Below are 14,382 nucleotides of genomic sequence, written 5' to 3'. Positions count from 1 at the left end.
CAGTAGTTAATTTTAAAATTGAAATTGATGGTATTTATTTCACTGAATGTGGTGAGGAATATAGGCAAATGCAGATACAGGTGATTCTGCTATAACGCCAGTTTCATTCACACAAATTCACTGTAACACAATTGATTGTTGAGGGACGCTGTTTCTAAAGCGCAAACTTTTAAAACATATATTGGCTGCAAAGCCATTACACTTATAATCATAGAGCTGTTTCTAAAGTGTGATTTGTCTGTAATGCAGGATTGCGCAAGAAAGCAACCATTGTGTTGTAGGAGAGCTACCTGTATATGGACTTTGATCACAGATCAATTGACAGTTTAATCGAATCGTTCTAATTAATATCTTCTGGGTGTCTTGCTCCAGAGCACTGAATTATTAAAAGAAAATAATTGATATACTGGTACAGCACTTTTATACATGACTGGGTTTATTGAATGCTAAAGGGAATTCATTAAGGCGCAACTTGGACTGCAAAGTCAAAAGTGGAAGATATTCGTATAAAATTAACTTTGGAGTTAAGCTGTAAATTGAGATGATAGGTATTATTTTTCACTACCAAATCCCACCCTGTCCAAAGTATTGAGGCACATGAAAGTAGAGACGTAACATAAAGACCTTTCTTACACGTAAAGCAAACAGCAGCTTCTATCAGGAGGCCTGGGCAATTAATTTTATGCATTTTGTAAAATAAACGTTAGATTATGTGCTTAGTGGTTTGGAGGCAAATCATCCTGTTGCCAGTGTATTAACTTTGTATCTAATCCCTAAAAGTAGAATTTTTTTGTTATGGATAGACATCTGTGAGTTCATATTTGCATCATTGTTTGTATGTAATTCAGCCTTGGTTTCAAACTTTGCAACTCATGCAAGAAGTTACAATTTTGCAATCAAATTAAATTCAATCCATCATATGGTTTTCTATCTGTTGCTATAATCCCATAATACCTTGCATGAATACTTTGTCAACTTGTACGTTGTCACATTAAACATTGGTACAAATATTTCAAGGAACTCCAAGTGGAGTTCCAAAATGATCAGTTCTAAAATGTAGTTCAAACATTTTAACTATATGTTTTTATTTTCACCATTGGACTCTTTTTGGTTATGTCTTTGTTATATCTTATATTCTGAACCAAGTGATGCATTGTACAACATGTGACTGTACTCTGATATTTAATTGTCTTTTCAATATAAATCCTTTCTATTATTTTATGCAAAGGAATTCATTGTAGGTCCAGTGGAAGCACTATGAAAACGTGGGTTGTCAGGATGCTGATTTGATAAATCTTGGATTGCACTCAAATGATTTGTTTTTCAGACTAACTTCAATACAGTCCTAACTCGAGAAAAAATGAAGAGAGAACAAATTATAAATGAGTTGAATGACAAACTGAGAAAGCTAACCCAGCAGCAAGAAAAAGATAGAGGTGAGTTAAGATTCATTTACTATGGGATTAATTTTGAAGGTTTGTTGGTTCAATTTGGACTGTTTTAAGTTAGAAGTATATTTTGATAAATCTTGGTCTTTCTCTCCATCTGTCCTTTAAACATTTGAATCACTAGTATGATCCATCTAAAGCATAAGAGAAAGCAACAGGTGGCCATTCACAGCTTTAAACTTATGTTTTCACATATTCAATGAACTCTGAAAATGGGCAATATGCACCTATTTTGTTTTTGGATTTTTGAGGGGGAGTGGGAAACTTAAAATACTAATTCCAATTAGAGCCATTGATTCTGTAAAAGATCCATTAGTAGTACAAAACATTTTAACCAAATGATTTAAAACGGCAAATTCTGGAAATATTTAAGAGAGAAACAGAGTTAGCATTTCAGGTATGTAAGCTTTAATCAAACATCTGACTTCCTATCAGTTTAGTTACCTATCAATTTTTAGTGGGGTAGATTTTCGCTTTACGAATCTGATGAATATAGAATATTACGAATCTGATGAATACAGAAGAAAAGAATAAGAAGAAAATTGAACATGGAGCAGCCTTTCCATGTTTTCTCTAATCATTGCTGGCACATGCAAGGAAAATATCTGCTCCTTATCAATAAAGTTGGGGTGAACAGGACCTGTAATCCATGCTAGATTATTCTATCTGGCTTTGAGACTCCTCTTGGAGGTCATTTTAAACATGCGTTATAAATTGAATGATTTTGCTTTCAGTAAGTATGTGAAATGTTCAGTTACTTGATTTCCCATGTAGTTCATCAGATCATATCATCACGTAGCATTTTGTCAGATGTTGAGTAAACTGAAATGTGACTGAAAATATTGATGTCAGTACTTGTGCTTGCTAAAATGTTGGTGGATTACAAGAGTATCTGTTTTTTTAGTATTCTAGCAAGCCAATGTCACATTTTCAATATCTGTAAATATTTTATCATAAGTGGCCCTGTCTTGTAAGATATTTGTGTTTCAAATATTGTTTAATAAAATTAATTGAAATGAATATGTTAACCTGTGTATACATACCCTCAGTATTAAAATAGTGGAAGAATTTTTCGATACTGTATTTGTGTCTGAAGATGTGAGCATTTGGCTTCAATTATACCTAATATGCAATAATATGTGTATTATTAATTCAGAGATTATCATCCCATTAACAGTGATTCTTAATATGTACAGAAATCTTGCCCATGCTTTTTGTTATTTTGAGATTAAAAAGAAAGGTATCGTGGGAGTTCTGCATACTTTGTTAAAATATGCAAATTTGTGATAACATTAGGAACAACAGTGCATGATTTCTGATGTGCTACCTCAGTGAAGCATGGCAGAGATTTTTGTCCTACAAAGACTGTGACTTCTTATTTTCTGTATTTTTGATTGTGAACCTGAGAAAATTACTCTTTTAAAAATCAAACAGTTGAAGGTTTATGCACTTTTTGAACCTAAGCAACCTGATGCTCATTGTAAGTGCTATTTACACAGCTGCTGGTTCAAACAGTTAGTGGTAGCTTCGGTAGAAACTCGAACCGAGAGTTGTATATAAAATGGGGATTCAGCCAGCAGAACGTAGCTGGTTGGGCCGTGGACTAGTGAGCAGTTATCAATGACCATGGCCTTCTGCCCGTCAGCAGTGTTGTGATTGGTTCATAGGTAGCTGAACAGCTTGGAACTGTGAACAAGATCATGAAAAGGCATCAGATCTCTGCAAGTTCAGAAACTGTAACTGCTGGCTGCAATGAAAAAAAACACTTTAAGCCTGAATTAAAACTTTTTTTTTGTTTAGTTGCTGTGAGCTGTGGTTTTTAACTATAAGTCAGAGACATTTATAAGTATGAATCGTTATGCTGTATAAAAGCAAAATACTGTGGATTCTGGAAATCTGAAACAAACAGGGAATGTTGGAGAAACTCCAGTCTAGCTGCATTTGTGCAGAGAGAAGCAAAGTCACCGTTTCAAATCTGGTTTGACTATATTCATGTTCTGAAAAGACACACTTGACACGAGTCATTCTGGACTTGAAATATTAACTCTGTTTCTCTCTCCACTTGTGTGACCATGCTTGTTTGGGCTCTACAGCATTGTGTTTGTTCAGTTCAGTAACCTTGTGCCTCCTACAAACATGAAAGCATCCAGAGAAGGAAGTTTGTGCAAAAATCATTTCAGCAATTGCCGTGGACAGGAACCACTGAACAGCCTTCCCAGACTTTCTTTCCATCCTTAATGATTTTTTAAAAATTTGTCTGTGCATATGAGCAGAGGGGAAATTTATAAGGCATTTACATTATTAATTAGTGAAGTTATATGACAATGGTTTCTAATTCTGAAGGCTGATTAGAGAGAGTTAGACAGGAATTTAAAAAGAAGGTCTTCGGGAGTAGTAATATCTAGATTACTCCCGGTGCTACGAGCTGCTGAAAACAGGAATAGGAGGATAGAGCAGATTTAAGCATGGCTGAAGAGCTAGTGTACAGGAGAAGGATTCACATTTTGGAAGCTGTTTTGCGGTAGAAGTGACCTGTACAAGAAGGACGGATTGCACCTAAATTCGAAGGGGACTAATATATTGGCAGGTAGATTTGCTAGAGCTGCTCGGGAGGATTTAAACTAGTAAGATGGGGGGACAGAAACCCAAGGAGACAGTGAGGAAAGATTTCCATCTGAGACTAGTACAGTTGAAAACAGAAGCGAGACAAATAGTCAGGCAGGCAGGGCAAAGCAGAGAACAATGTAGAACTGATTAATTAAACTGTATTTATTTCATTACAAGAGGCCTAACAGGGAAGGCAGATGAACTCGGCATAGTTAGGAACTTGGGATTGGGATACCATAGCGATTACAGAAACATGGCTCGGGATGGACAGGACTGGCAGCTTAATGTTCCAGGAGACAAATGCTACAGGAAGGGAGGCAAGAGAGGAAGGGGAGTTGCATTTTTGATCAGAGATAGCATTACAGCTGTACCGAGGGAGAATATTCCCAGAAATGCATACAGGTAAGTTATTTGTGTTGAACTGAGAAATGAGAAAGAGATAATCACCTTATCAGGATTGTATTCCCGACCCCCTAATAGTCAGAGGGAAATTGAGAAACAAATTTGTAAGGAGATCTCGGCTATCTGTAAGAATAATAGGGTGGTTATGGTAGGGAATTTTAACTTTCCAAACATAGACTGGGACTGCCATAGTGTTTAGATGGAGAGGAATTTGTTAAGGGTGTACAAGAAAATTTTCTGATTCAGCATGTGGATGTACCTACTAGAGAAGGTGTAAAACGTAACCTTGGGAAATAAGACAGAGCAGGTGACTGAGGTGTCAATGGTGGGGCACTTTGGGGCCAGCGATCATAATTCTATTAGTTTTAAAAGAGTGATGGAAAAGGACAGACCAGCTCGAAAAGTTGAAGTTCTAAATTGGAGGAAGGCTAATTTTGCCGGTATTAGGCAAGTACTTTCAAAAGCTGATTGGGTGCAGATGTTCACAGGTAAAGGGACAGCTGGAAAATGGGAAACCTTCTGAAATGAGATAACGAGAATCTAGAGAAAGTATATTTCTGTCGGGGTGAAAGGAAAGGCTGGTAGGTATAGGGAATGCTGGATGACTAAAGAAATTGAGGGTTGGGTTTACAAAAAAGAAGGAAGCATATGGAAGGTATGGACAGGATAGATCGAGTGAATCCTGAGAAGAGTAGAAAGGCAGTAGGAGTACACTTAAGAGAGAAATCAGGAGGGCAAAAAGGGGACATGAGATAGCTTTGGCAAATAAAGTTAAGGAAGAATCCAAAGGGTTTTTACAAATACATTAAAGGTAAAAGGGTAACTAGGGAGAGAATAGGCCCCCTTAAAGATCAGCAAGGTGGTCTTTGTATGGCCACAGGAGATGGGGGAGGTACTATTATTTACTGTGGAAAAGGACATGGAAGATGCACAATGTTTGGGAAATAGATGATGACATCTTGGAAAATGTCCATATTACAGAGGAGGAAATGCTGGATATCTTGAAACGCATAAAAGTGGTTAAATCCAGAGGACCTGATCAGGTGTACCCTAAAACTCTGTGGGAAACTAGGGAAGTGATCGTTGGGCCTCTTGCTGAGATATTTGTATCATCGATAGTCATAGGTAAGGTAATGGAAGACTGGAGGTTGCTAACATGGTACCACTGTTTAAGCAAGGTGGTAAGGACAAGCCAGGGAACGATAGACAAGTGGGCCTGACATCGGCGATGGAGCAAGTTGTTGGAGGGAATCCTAAGAGACAGGGTGTCTATGTATTTGGAAAGGCAAGGACTGATAAGGGATAGTCAACATGGCTTTATGTATGGGAAATGATATCTCACGAACTTAATTGAGTTTTTTGAAGAAGTAACAAAGAGGACTGATGAGGGCAGAGCGGTAGATGTGATCGATATGGATTTCGGTAAGGTGTTCGACAAGGTTCCCCATGGGAGACTGGTGAGCAAGGTTAGATCTCATGGAATACAGGGAGAACTCTCCATTTGGATACAGAATTGGTTCAAAGGTAGAAGTCAGCAGGTGGTGGTGGAGGGTTGTTTTTCAGACTGGAGGCCTGTGACCAGTAGAGCGCCACAAGGATCGGTGCTGGGTCCACTACTTTTCATCATTTATACAAATGATTTGGATGTGAGCATAAGAGGTATAGTTAGTAAGTTTGCTGATGACACCAAAATTGGAGGTGTACTGGACAGTGAAGAAGGTTACCAAAGATTTCAATGGGATCTTGATCAGAGGGGCCAATGGGCTGAGAAGTGGCAGATGGAGTTTAATTTAGATAAATGAGTTGCTACATTTTGTGAAAGCAAATCTTAGCAGGACTTATACACTTAATGGTAAGATCCTAGGGAGTATTGCTGAACAAAGAGACCTTGGAGTGCAGGGTCATAGTTCCTTGAAAGTGGAGTCGCAGGTAGATAGGATAGTGAAGAAGGCGTTTGGTATGCTTTCCTTTATTGGTCAGAGTATTGAGTACAGGAGTTGGGAGGTCATGTTGCGACTGTACAGGACATTTGGTTCGGCCACTGTTGGAATATTGCATGCAATTCTGGTCTCCTTCCTATTGGAAAGGTGTTGTGAAACTTGAAAGGGTTCAGAGAAGATTTACAATGATGTTGCCAGAGTTGGAGGATTTGAGCTATAGGGAGAGGCTGAACAGGCTAGGGCTGTTTTCCCTGGAGCGTCAGAGGCTGAGGGGTGATCTTATCGGAGTTTGTAAAATCATGAGGGGCATGGATAGGATAAATAGACCAAGTCTTTTCCCTGTGGTCAGGGAGTCCAGAACCCGAGGGCATAGGTTTAGAGTGAGAGGGGAAAGATATTAAAAAAACGTTTTCACTCAGTGGGTGGTACATGTATAGAATGAGCTGCCAGAGGAAGCAGTGGAGGCTAGTAGAATTGCAACATTTAAAAGGCATTTGGATGGATATATGAATAGGAAGGGTTTGGAGGGATATGGGCCAGGTGCTGGCAGGTGGGACTACATTGGTTTGGGATGTCTGGTCGGCATGGACGAGTTGGACCGAAGGGTCTGTTTCCGTGCTTCCATCTCTGTGACTTTAGTTGTTTACTTGTAGCTGGAATCTATTCATTTGTCCTAGTTATTATTTTTAAACACAGAAATCTGGTCCATGCTTTCTACCAGTTTGGGTCTAAAGTTTCATGTAAATTGGGAAATTAATTGCAAAAGTTAACGATTTCAAAACAACAATTCCAGGAATAGAGACTCCTGATTTCCATGTGTTAGCCCCGTGAAGTGTAACAATTTTAAACCCCTGGCTTGTAGCTCCACGAACTAAAACACTTCAGTTAGAGTGGTAGGCCCTGCAAACTTCAATTCTCCTGTTTAGAGAAACTGATACCCCTTCTGAACAAAACTCTCTTGATTCTTCTGAACTGGTATCCTGAACCTTCTGTTGGTTTTCTGGACCGTTGTAAACTCAGCAATATAGTCATTTAATCCATTAACACTAAAAGGGTTCTTTCATTATGGAATTGATGCATTTGGGTTCTGTTTCAAATGACTATGAATTTGTTTAAACAAAACAGAGAGCTATCCCACAAGCCTCGCAGTTAAAGCCAGATCCCAAAATAAAGTATGTATGTCTTGTCACGGTATTAGTTTTAACTTAGTCCATCTTGGGTGGCACGGTGGCTCAGTGGTTAGTACTGCTGCCTCACCGCACCAGGGTGCCAGGTTCAATTCCAGCCTTGGTGAGTGTGCAGGTCAGGTGAATTGGCCATGCTAAATTGCCCATAGTATTAGGTGCATTAGTCAGAGGAAAATGGGACTGGGTAGGTTACTCTTCAGAGGGTCGGTGTGGACTTGTTGGGTCGAAGGATCTATTTCCACACTGTAGGGAATCTAATTAAATCTCTGTGAACCTAAGAAGTTAACAGCTGTCAAAATTGGTCAATGTTGTATTTTGAGAATAACGTAGTACTAATATTTGTTGGATAATCTTATGCTAATGTGCATGATTCTAAATGTATATATTGTGTGTTCAGTTTTGATAGAAACCCTTTCTGCAGACAGAGCTACATTACTGCAAGAAAAGAAACAGCTTGATGAGGAGCTGAACAGACTGCGAAGTAATGCACTTGTTTGTTCTGCCTTTCCATCACCTGGAACTTCTGGAGCTGAGTCCTCGGTTCCTGGGCCTGACATTCCATTTGATTCAGAACGACTTGCACCCGCTGCTGCAGTAGCAGAAGAAATAAGGATAGAATCTGCAATGGAAGCAAGCACTATGACTGTACGGTGAGTAGGCACCTGCCACAATAATTTTTATAATTTAAGTGGATAATAATTTAATTTCAGCTATTTTGTTTTGAAATTAGTAGTGTTTTGCTGTGATACAAAATAAATATGTAATCCTATCAATTCGGATCCCTTTAGTTCTCAAAGTAATTTTTTTTATATGGTAGAGTGGAACCAAGCAATGGAATCCCTTCTAACGTGCTCAAAAAGCAATTTCATACATTTGAAATGAGAAATGTGGACGTATCCAAAACTGCACATATTGAAACACCCTTTTGCCAGCCGGTACTTAACAAAATAGCAGAACTCACATCAGTACATGTAGATGTGAAAAGATGCTGCAAACCTCTCCCCCAATCTGTTTTCCATTTTATATTAGTTGGTGACCTGATCACCTGATCAAAACTCTCTTCAGAGAAGAAATCCTGTACTCTGAAGAAACGGGAAACAACCAGCAGAGATCAAAAATCTTTAAGGCTCATCTTGATTTTCTTGAACTTGATTTTGATTTTTGGAAACCATGTTTTCCTTCTAGCTAACAGCAATCTGGTGACTCAGAGCACTGGGTTCAATTCCAGCATTGGGAACTGTGTATAGTTGCACATTCTCCCTGTGTCTACTTAGGTTTCCATTCAAGCAGGGGTAGGGTGGCGGAAGTGGGTCTGGATAGGAAGCTCTTGAGAGGGTCGGTGCAGACTTAATGGGCTGAATGGCTTCTCCGCACTGTAGTGTAGTCATTCTATGAATTCATTTGCATAAATTGATCAACTCTACATTAAAGTTAAAGCCACAACGCACAAGAAGGTATGATTTCCTCAACACTACAGAATGTAAATTGGTACAATGCAACAGATGTACGTTAATTAACATGTTCTTTCAAACTGATACATTTCAGCACAAAGAGCAAGTGTTCCAAAAATCACTCCTATAAACTGATCTGGACACAGCTAATGCATTTTCAATCACAAAAGCATAAAAGTGAAATATTTTAACCAAGCAGCACAGCCCTCTTTTACTGTATCTCTGATCTCAATTTTGGATTTAATTTCTCTGGTTTAGAAATCATTTCACGGTTAATTTCATTGACTAATGCCTGGTTCAAGTTTAAGCAAAACTCAGAAGTTAATTGTCAGTCATTCTGTCTATGTTCCATCATCTTTACTAATCTCAAGCCACTTTTCAATCCATCAGCACACTCTTATATTTACTTTAGTATTCCTTATAAATTATCCTGATGAGTACAAGACAAAAAGCTTTGACAAGATTTTGTTTTTCACAATGATTATATATTTTGTATTACCAAATGGTCATTTTCTGATATGAGATCTAGGTGGAACATTAAGTTATGTACCAAATGTAAATGGATTGAGGTATAGGCCAACTAAGTGTGCTCGGAGATGGTTGATGGTGTAACATGTGGACAAGTACAAGTTTATCCCCATGGACCGCTTAAAAATTGTTTATATTGGTGATTTTTAAAAAAATCTATAAAGTGTTAAGGAATGCACTCATAAAAGAACCTAACATGTTCATACAGCAAGCAATTGGGAATGCACTATTATGTTGGTTTTTATTAAAAAGGGGCTCGCCCAACAGTAAAACTGTGTTACTCCAGTTGTACTTGGATTGGATGACTGGTTGTATCCAACTGGTTCTTTTGGATTTGGTTAAATATTGTTAAGTGTGTTGGACATCAGCAATTTGCTTAATTATGAATGTTTATTAAGTGATAATAATAATAATAAGAATAATGAATAGAAAAGAGAGGAGAAAAAGCAACAATTCTCCCGTCCTTCTGCCCTTCAATCCCCTTGATTGATGGCTGGTCTGGAGGCTTAGGTTTGTTCTGGCACCATTCATGACCCTGGCCCAAGGTGAAGTCCAACTCTTGGAACAAAACTCTCTCTCTCTCATGGAAAAAGTGAGGACTGCAAATGCTGTGGATCAGAGTTGAATAATGTGGTGCTGGAAAAGCACAGCAGGTCTGACAGCATCTGAGGAACAGGAGAATTGACGTTTCGGGCATAAGCCCTCCATCAGGAATGGACAGTTTAAGAAATGTTTATGAATAGAGAATTTCTTTAAAATCTAAAGAGAGTAATGTGCTGCACTCATAAAAGAACCTAACGTTCATACAGCAAGAAATTGGGAATGCAGCTAATATGTTGGGGTTTTTATTTGAAAAGAAAGGTTGACCATTCCTGCTGAAAGGCATATGCCCAAAACATCGACCCTCCCTCCCTCCCTCCCTCCCTCCCTCCCTCCCTCCCTCCCTCCCTCCCTCTCTCCCTCTCTCCCTCTCTCTTTTTCTCTTCCCCCCCCCCCCCCCCCCCCCCACCCCATTCAGTGTAACAAACAGCTACTGATGCTGTCTTTGGCCCGTAAAGATATTCAAGGTCATTCAACAGTCGAATATCACCATTAACTTTTCCAGCCTATTTTCCCATCCTGTACAATCCACCCTGATGATATTTGAATGCATGTTGCAATTGCACATGCAGATGCAAATCAGCGAAAGCCATTTGAGAACATATAGTAAGAGCATGTAACCTACGCCAAAAAATTACAACTACAATGGGAATGTCCATCGTCAATACTAATAATATACCAATAGGATGTATCATCAAGTTTATAACAGCAGTTGCCTTTTTCATGAGATTAGGTACAACAGCTACCAACTGATGAATCATCTGCAGCATTATCCATCCATAGTAAATTTGCATGGTTCTGTGAAGAAATCATAACTTATCAGTTTACAATCTTTGACAACTCACTCTCTTTTTGTTAACTTCCCTCTGTCTATACAGTCTGCATCCTACCCCACAGTCAATACTTAATAGGTATCACCATGTCCATGGGCAAGTATCTCAGCAGGCTAAGGCGGGTGTTGTGCGTGGGGTACCCACACTTTTCCCCTGTACAAAGACCGTCAGATATTGTCGGTTTATTGGTAGGATGTAACTGGCCACCCCCTTTAAACATTCTAGCCATGGGTGTCCCTCCCTTTATTTTTTAAAAGGGCAGTTAGTCGGTTATACAATGCCTGTGGCAACACTTTGAGGCACCCCTGTAATGTGTGATTTGGGATCAGTAATTTAATTTGTTATTTTAATGACCCATTCAGTCGTTCTACAAAGCCAGTTGCTTGAGGGTAGTAAGGGATGTGGAACATCCAATGTATCCCATTGACAGCAGCCCATCGAATCATAGAGTCATAGAGATGTACAGCATGGAAACGGACCCTTCGGTCCAACCCGTTCATGCCGACCAGATATCCCAATCCAATCTAGTCCCACCTGCCAGCACCCTGCCCATATCCCTCCAAACCCTTCGTATTCATATACCCATCCAAATACCTCAAATGTTGCAATTGTTCCATCCTCCACCACATCCTCAGGCAGCTCTTTCCTTACACGTACCACCCTCTGCATGAAAAAGTTGCCCCTTAGGTCTCTTTTAAATCTTTCCCCCCTCACCCTAAACCTATGCCCTCTAGTTCTGGACTCCCCGACCCCAGGGAAAAGACTTTGTCTATTTATCCTATCCATGCCCCTCATAATTTTGTAAACCTCTGTAAGGTCTCCCCTCAGCCTCAGGTGCGCCAGGTAAAACAGCCCCAGCCTGTTCAGCCTCTCCTTGTAGCTCAGATCCTCCAACCCTGGCAACATCCTTGTAAATCTTTTCTGAACCCTTTCAAGTTTCACATCTTTCTGATAGGAAGGAGACCAGAATTGCACACAATGTTCCAACAGTGGCCTAACCAATGTCCTGTAAAGCTGCAACATGACCTCCCAACTCCTGTACTCAATACTCTGACCAATAAAGGAAAGAATGCCAAACGCTGCCTACATTATTCTATCTACCTGCACTCCAAGGTCTCTTTGTTCAGCAACACTCGCTAGGACCTTACCATTAAGTGAATAAGTCCTGCTAGGATTTGCTTTCCCAAAATGCAGCACCTTGCATTTATCTGAATTAAACTCCATCTGCCACTTCTCAGCCCATTGGCCCATCTGGTCAAGACCCTATTGTAATCTGAGGTAACCCTCTTCGCTGTCCACTACATCTCCAATTTTGGTGTCATCTGCAAACTTACTAACTGTACCTCTTCTGCTCTCATCCAAATCATTTATATAAATGACAAAAAGTAGAGGGCCCAGCACCGCTCCTTGTGGCACTCCACTGGTCACAGGCCTCCAGTCTGAAAAATAACCCTCCACCAACCTGGTGTCTTCTACCTTTGAGCCAGTTCTGTATCCAAATGGCTAGTTCTCCCTGTATTCCATGAGATCTAACCTTGCTAATCCGTCTCCCTTGTCGAACGCCTTACTGAAGTCCATATAGATCACATCTACTGATTTGCCCTCATCAATCTTCTTTGTTACTTCTTCAAAAAACTCAATCAAGTTTGTGAGGCATGATTTCCCATGCACAAAGCCATGTTGACTATCGCGAATCACTCCTTGCCTTTCCAAATACATGTACATCTTGTCCCTCAGGATTCCCTCCAACAACTTGCCCACCACCGGGGTCAGGCTCACCAGTCTATAGTTCCCTGGCTTGTCTTTACCGCCCTTATTAAACAGTAGCACCACGTTTGCCAACCTCCAGTCTTCCGGCACCTCACCTGTGCTCCACCTGTTAACTTGTAAAGTGTGAGCCATTATCTGGTAGTTCACCATAATAGGATATCAACAGTTCTAGGCCTTTAACAGTGTTATTCTGATTCACTTTGGTTTTTGGGAAATCTAACACTAGCCCAGAGTAAGTGTCCACGATGGTTAACAGATATCATTGTCATAACGGTAATGGGCTAATGTAGTCAATCTGGTATATTTGAGCAGGCTGATCTCCTCCTCATTTGATTTGTGTCATTGGCATTCTCAGTAGTGATACGTGTTTTACCTTTTGACATATCTCACACTTGCCAACGACTTCTTTCAGCAGATCGGTGGGTCAGTGCAAACCTCGATCACTTGCCCATTACACAGTGCAGTGATACCCAAAATGTCCTGATTTCTCATGAGCCCATTTTTCAGTGTGATATTCTTCAGATGCAACTTCAACTGTTCTGGCTTTTGCTAGTCCGTCTACGGATCAGTAGGTTGTCGTAAGTAGGGAAGATATGTTTGGTAGACTCGAGGCTATTAAGGTGGACAAATCCCATGACGTGAAAAATGTGTTGCTGGAAAAGCACAGCAGGTCAGGCAGCATCCAAGGAGCAGGAGAATCTACGTTTCGGGCATAAGCCCTTCTTCAGGGCTGATGCCCGAAACGTCAATTCTCCTGCTCCTTGGGTGCTGCCTGACCTGCTGCGCTTTTCCAGCAATACATTTTCAGCTCTGATCTCCAGCATCTGCAGTCCTCACTTTCTCCTATCGTACACTGATACTGTATGTGTCACAATCTCCACAGCTAACAGACCCTGTACAGTATCCCCTATTTCTTTGTGTCCTACAGGAATACGATACTGTTCATCAAAAACCACCCATGAAGGTGGAGGGATAATGAGGGGTTCCCATTTTGCTTTGCCAAGGGTAACTGTCACAGCTGTATACCAAAAGAGAATTTACCCAATGGGGTTTGCAAGGTGGTACCTCTTAAGTCCATGCTGATTACATTTTCTGGTATGTTGGATAGCAATATTGGGACTACTCATGGGGATCCATTTTCCAAGGTCATTCTAATATTTGTTTTAACTGCTGATATTATCACCCCACCAAATCCATTAATAATCGTTCAGAGCCCTGCATGTCTATATGGATTGCCATGTATAATAATAACTTTTGCTCCAGTGTATAATAATGCAATATCTTGTCGTACATTGCCTTTCCTCCAATAAAGAGTGATAAGGATATGAGGCCTCTGGTCTTCAGTCATCCCACTAAATGCCCTTACGCGGAGCCCTGGATCCTGAAGTCCAGGCGCCACTCCTAATCGATTGGCTCCCCATTACTGTCCGACTTCCTCCAGGCTAGGGTATAGTGATCTTGTGGGAGATTCAGTCCATGTGGTTTCCATTCCCCCTTCCACATCTAATTTAGCCTATCTTACGTCCTTCCACTTGGAAGAGCAGTGCATCTTCCATGTATTGTAAATAGCATCTGAACGTATTCCATCTATCTTCTTTCAATCCCTACTTTTAATA

At 40.2% G+C, this 14,382-nt stretch overlaps 1 protein-coding gene across 7 annotated transcripts in view; it reads left to right on the top strand.

The window, feature by feature from the left end:
- Positions 1-14,382, top strand: part of rb1cc1 (RB1-inducible coiled-coil 1) — a 209,139-nt gene that overhangs the window by 115,548 nt on the left and 79,209 nt on the right. For all 7 annotated transcript variants that reach the window (XM_072570524.1, XM_072570523.1, XM_072570522.1 and 4 more), the window contains 2 exons: positions 1,328-1,436; positions 7,982-8,234. In XM_072570524.1, coding sequence (XP_072426625.1) covers positions 1,328-1,436; positions 7,982-8,234 — 362 coding nt within the window. The remainder of the gene's footprint in view (positions 1-1,327; positions 1,437-7,981; positions 8,235-14,382) is intronic.

Source organism: Chiloscyllium punctatum, chromosome 5 (assembly GCF_047496795.1).
Source record: "Chiloscyllium punctatum isolate Juve2018m chromosome 5, sChiPun1.3, whole genome shotgun sequence".
In the NCBI taxonomy this organism is placed as follows: Eukaryota; Metazoa; Chordata; class Chondrichthyes; order Orectolobiformes; family Hemiscylliidae; genus Chiloscyllium; species Chiloscyllium punctatum.
This window is presented reverse-complemented; position numbering and strand designations above follow the sequence as displayed.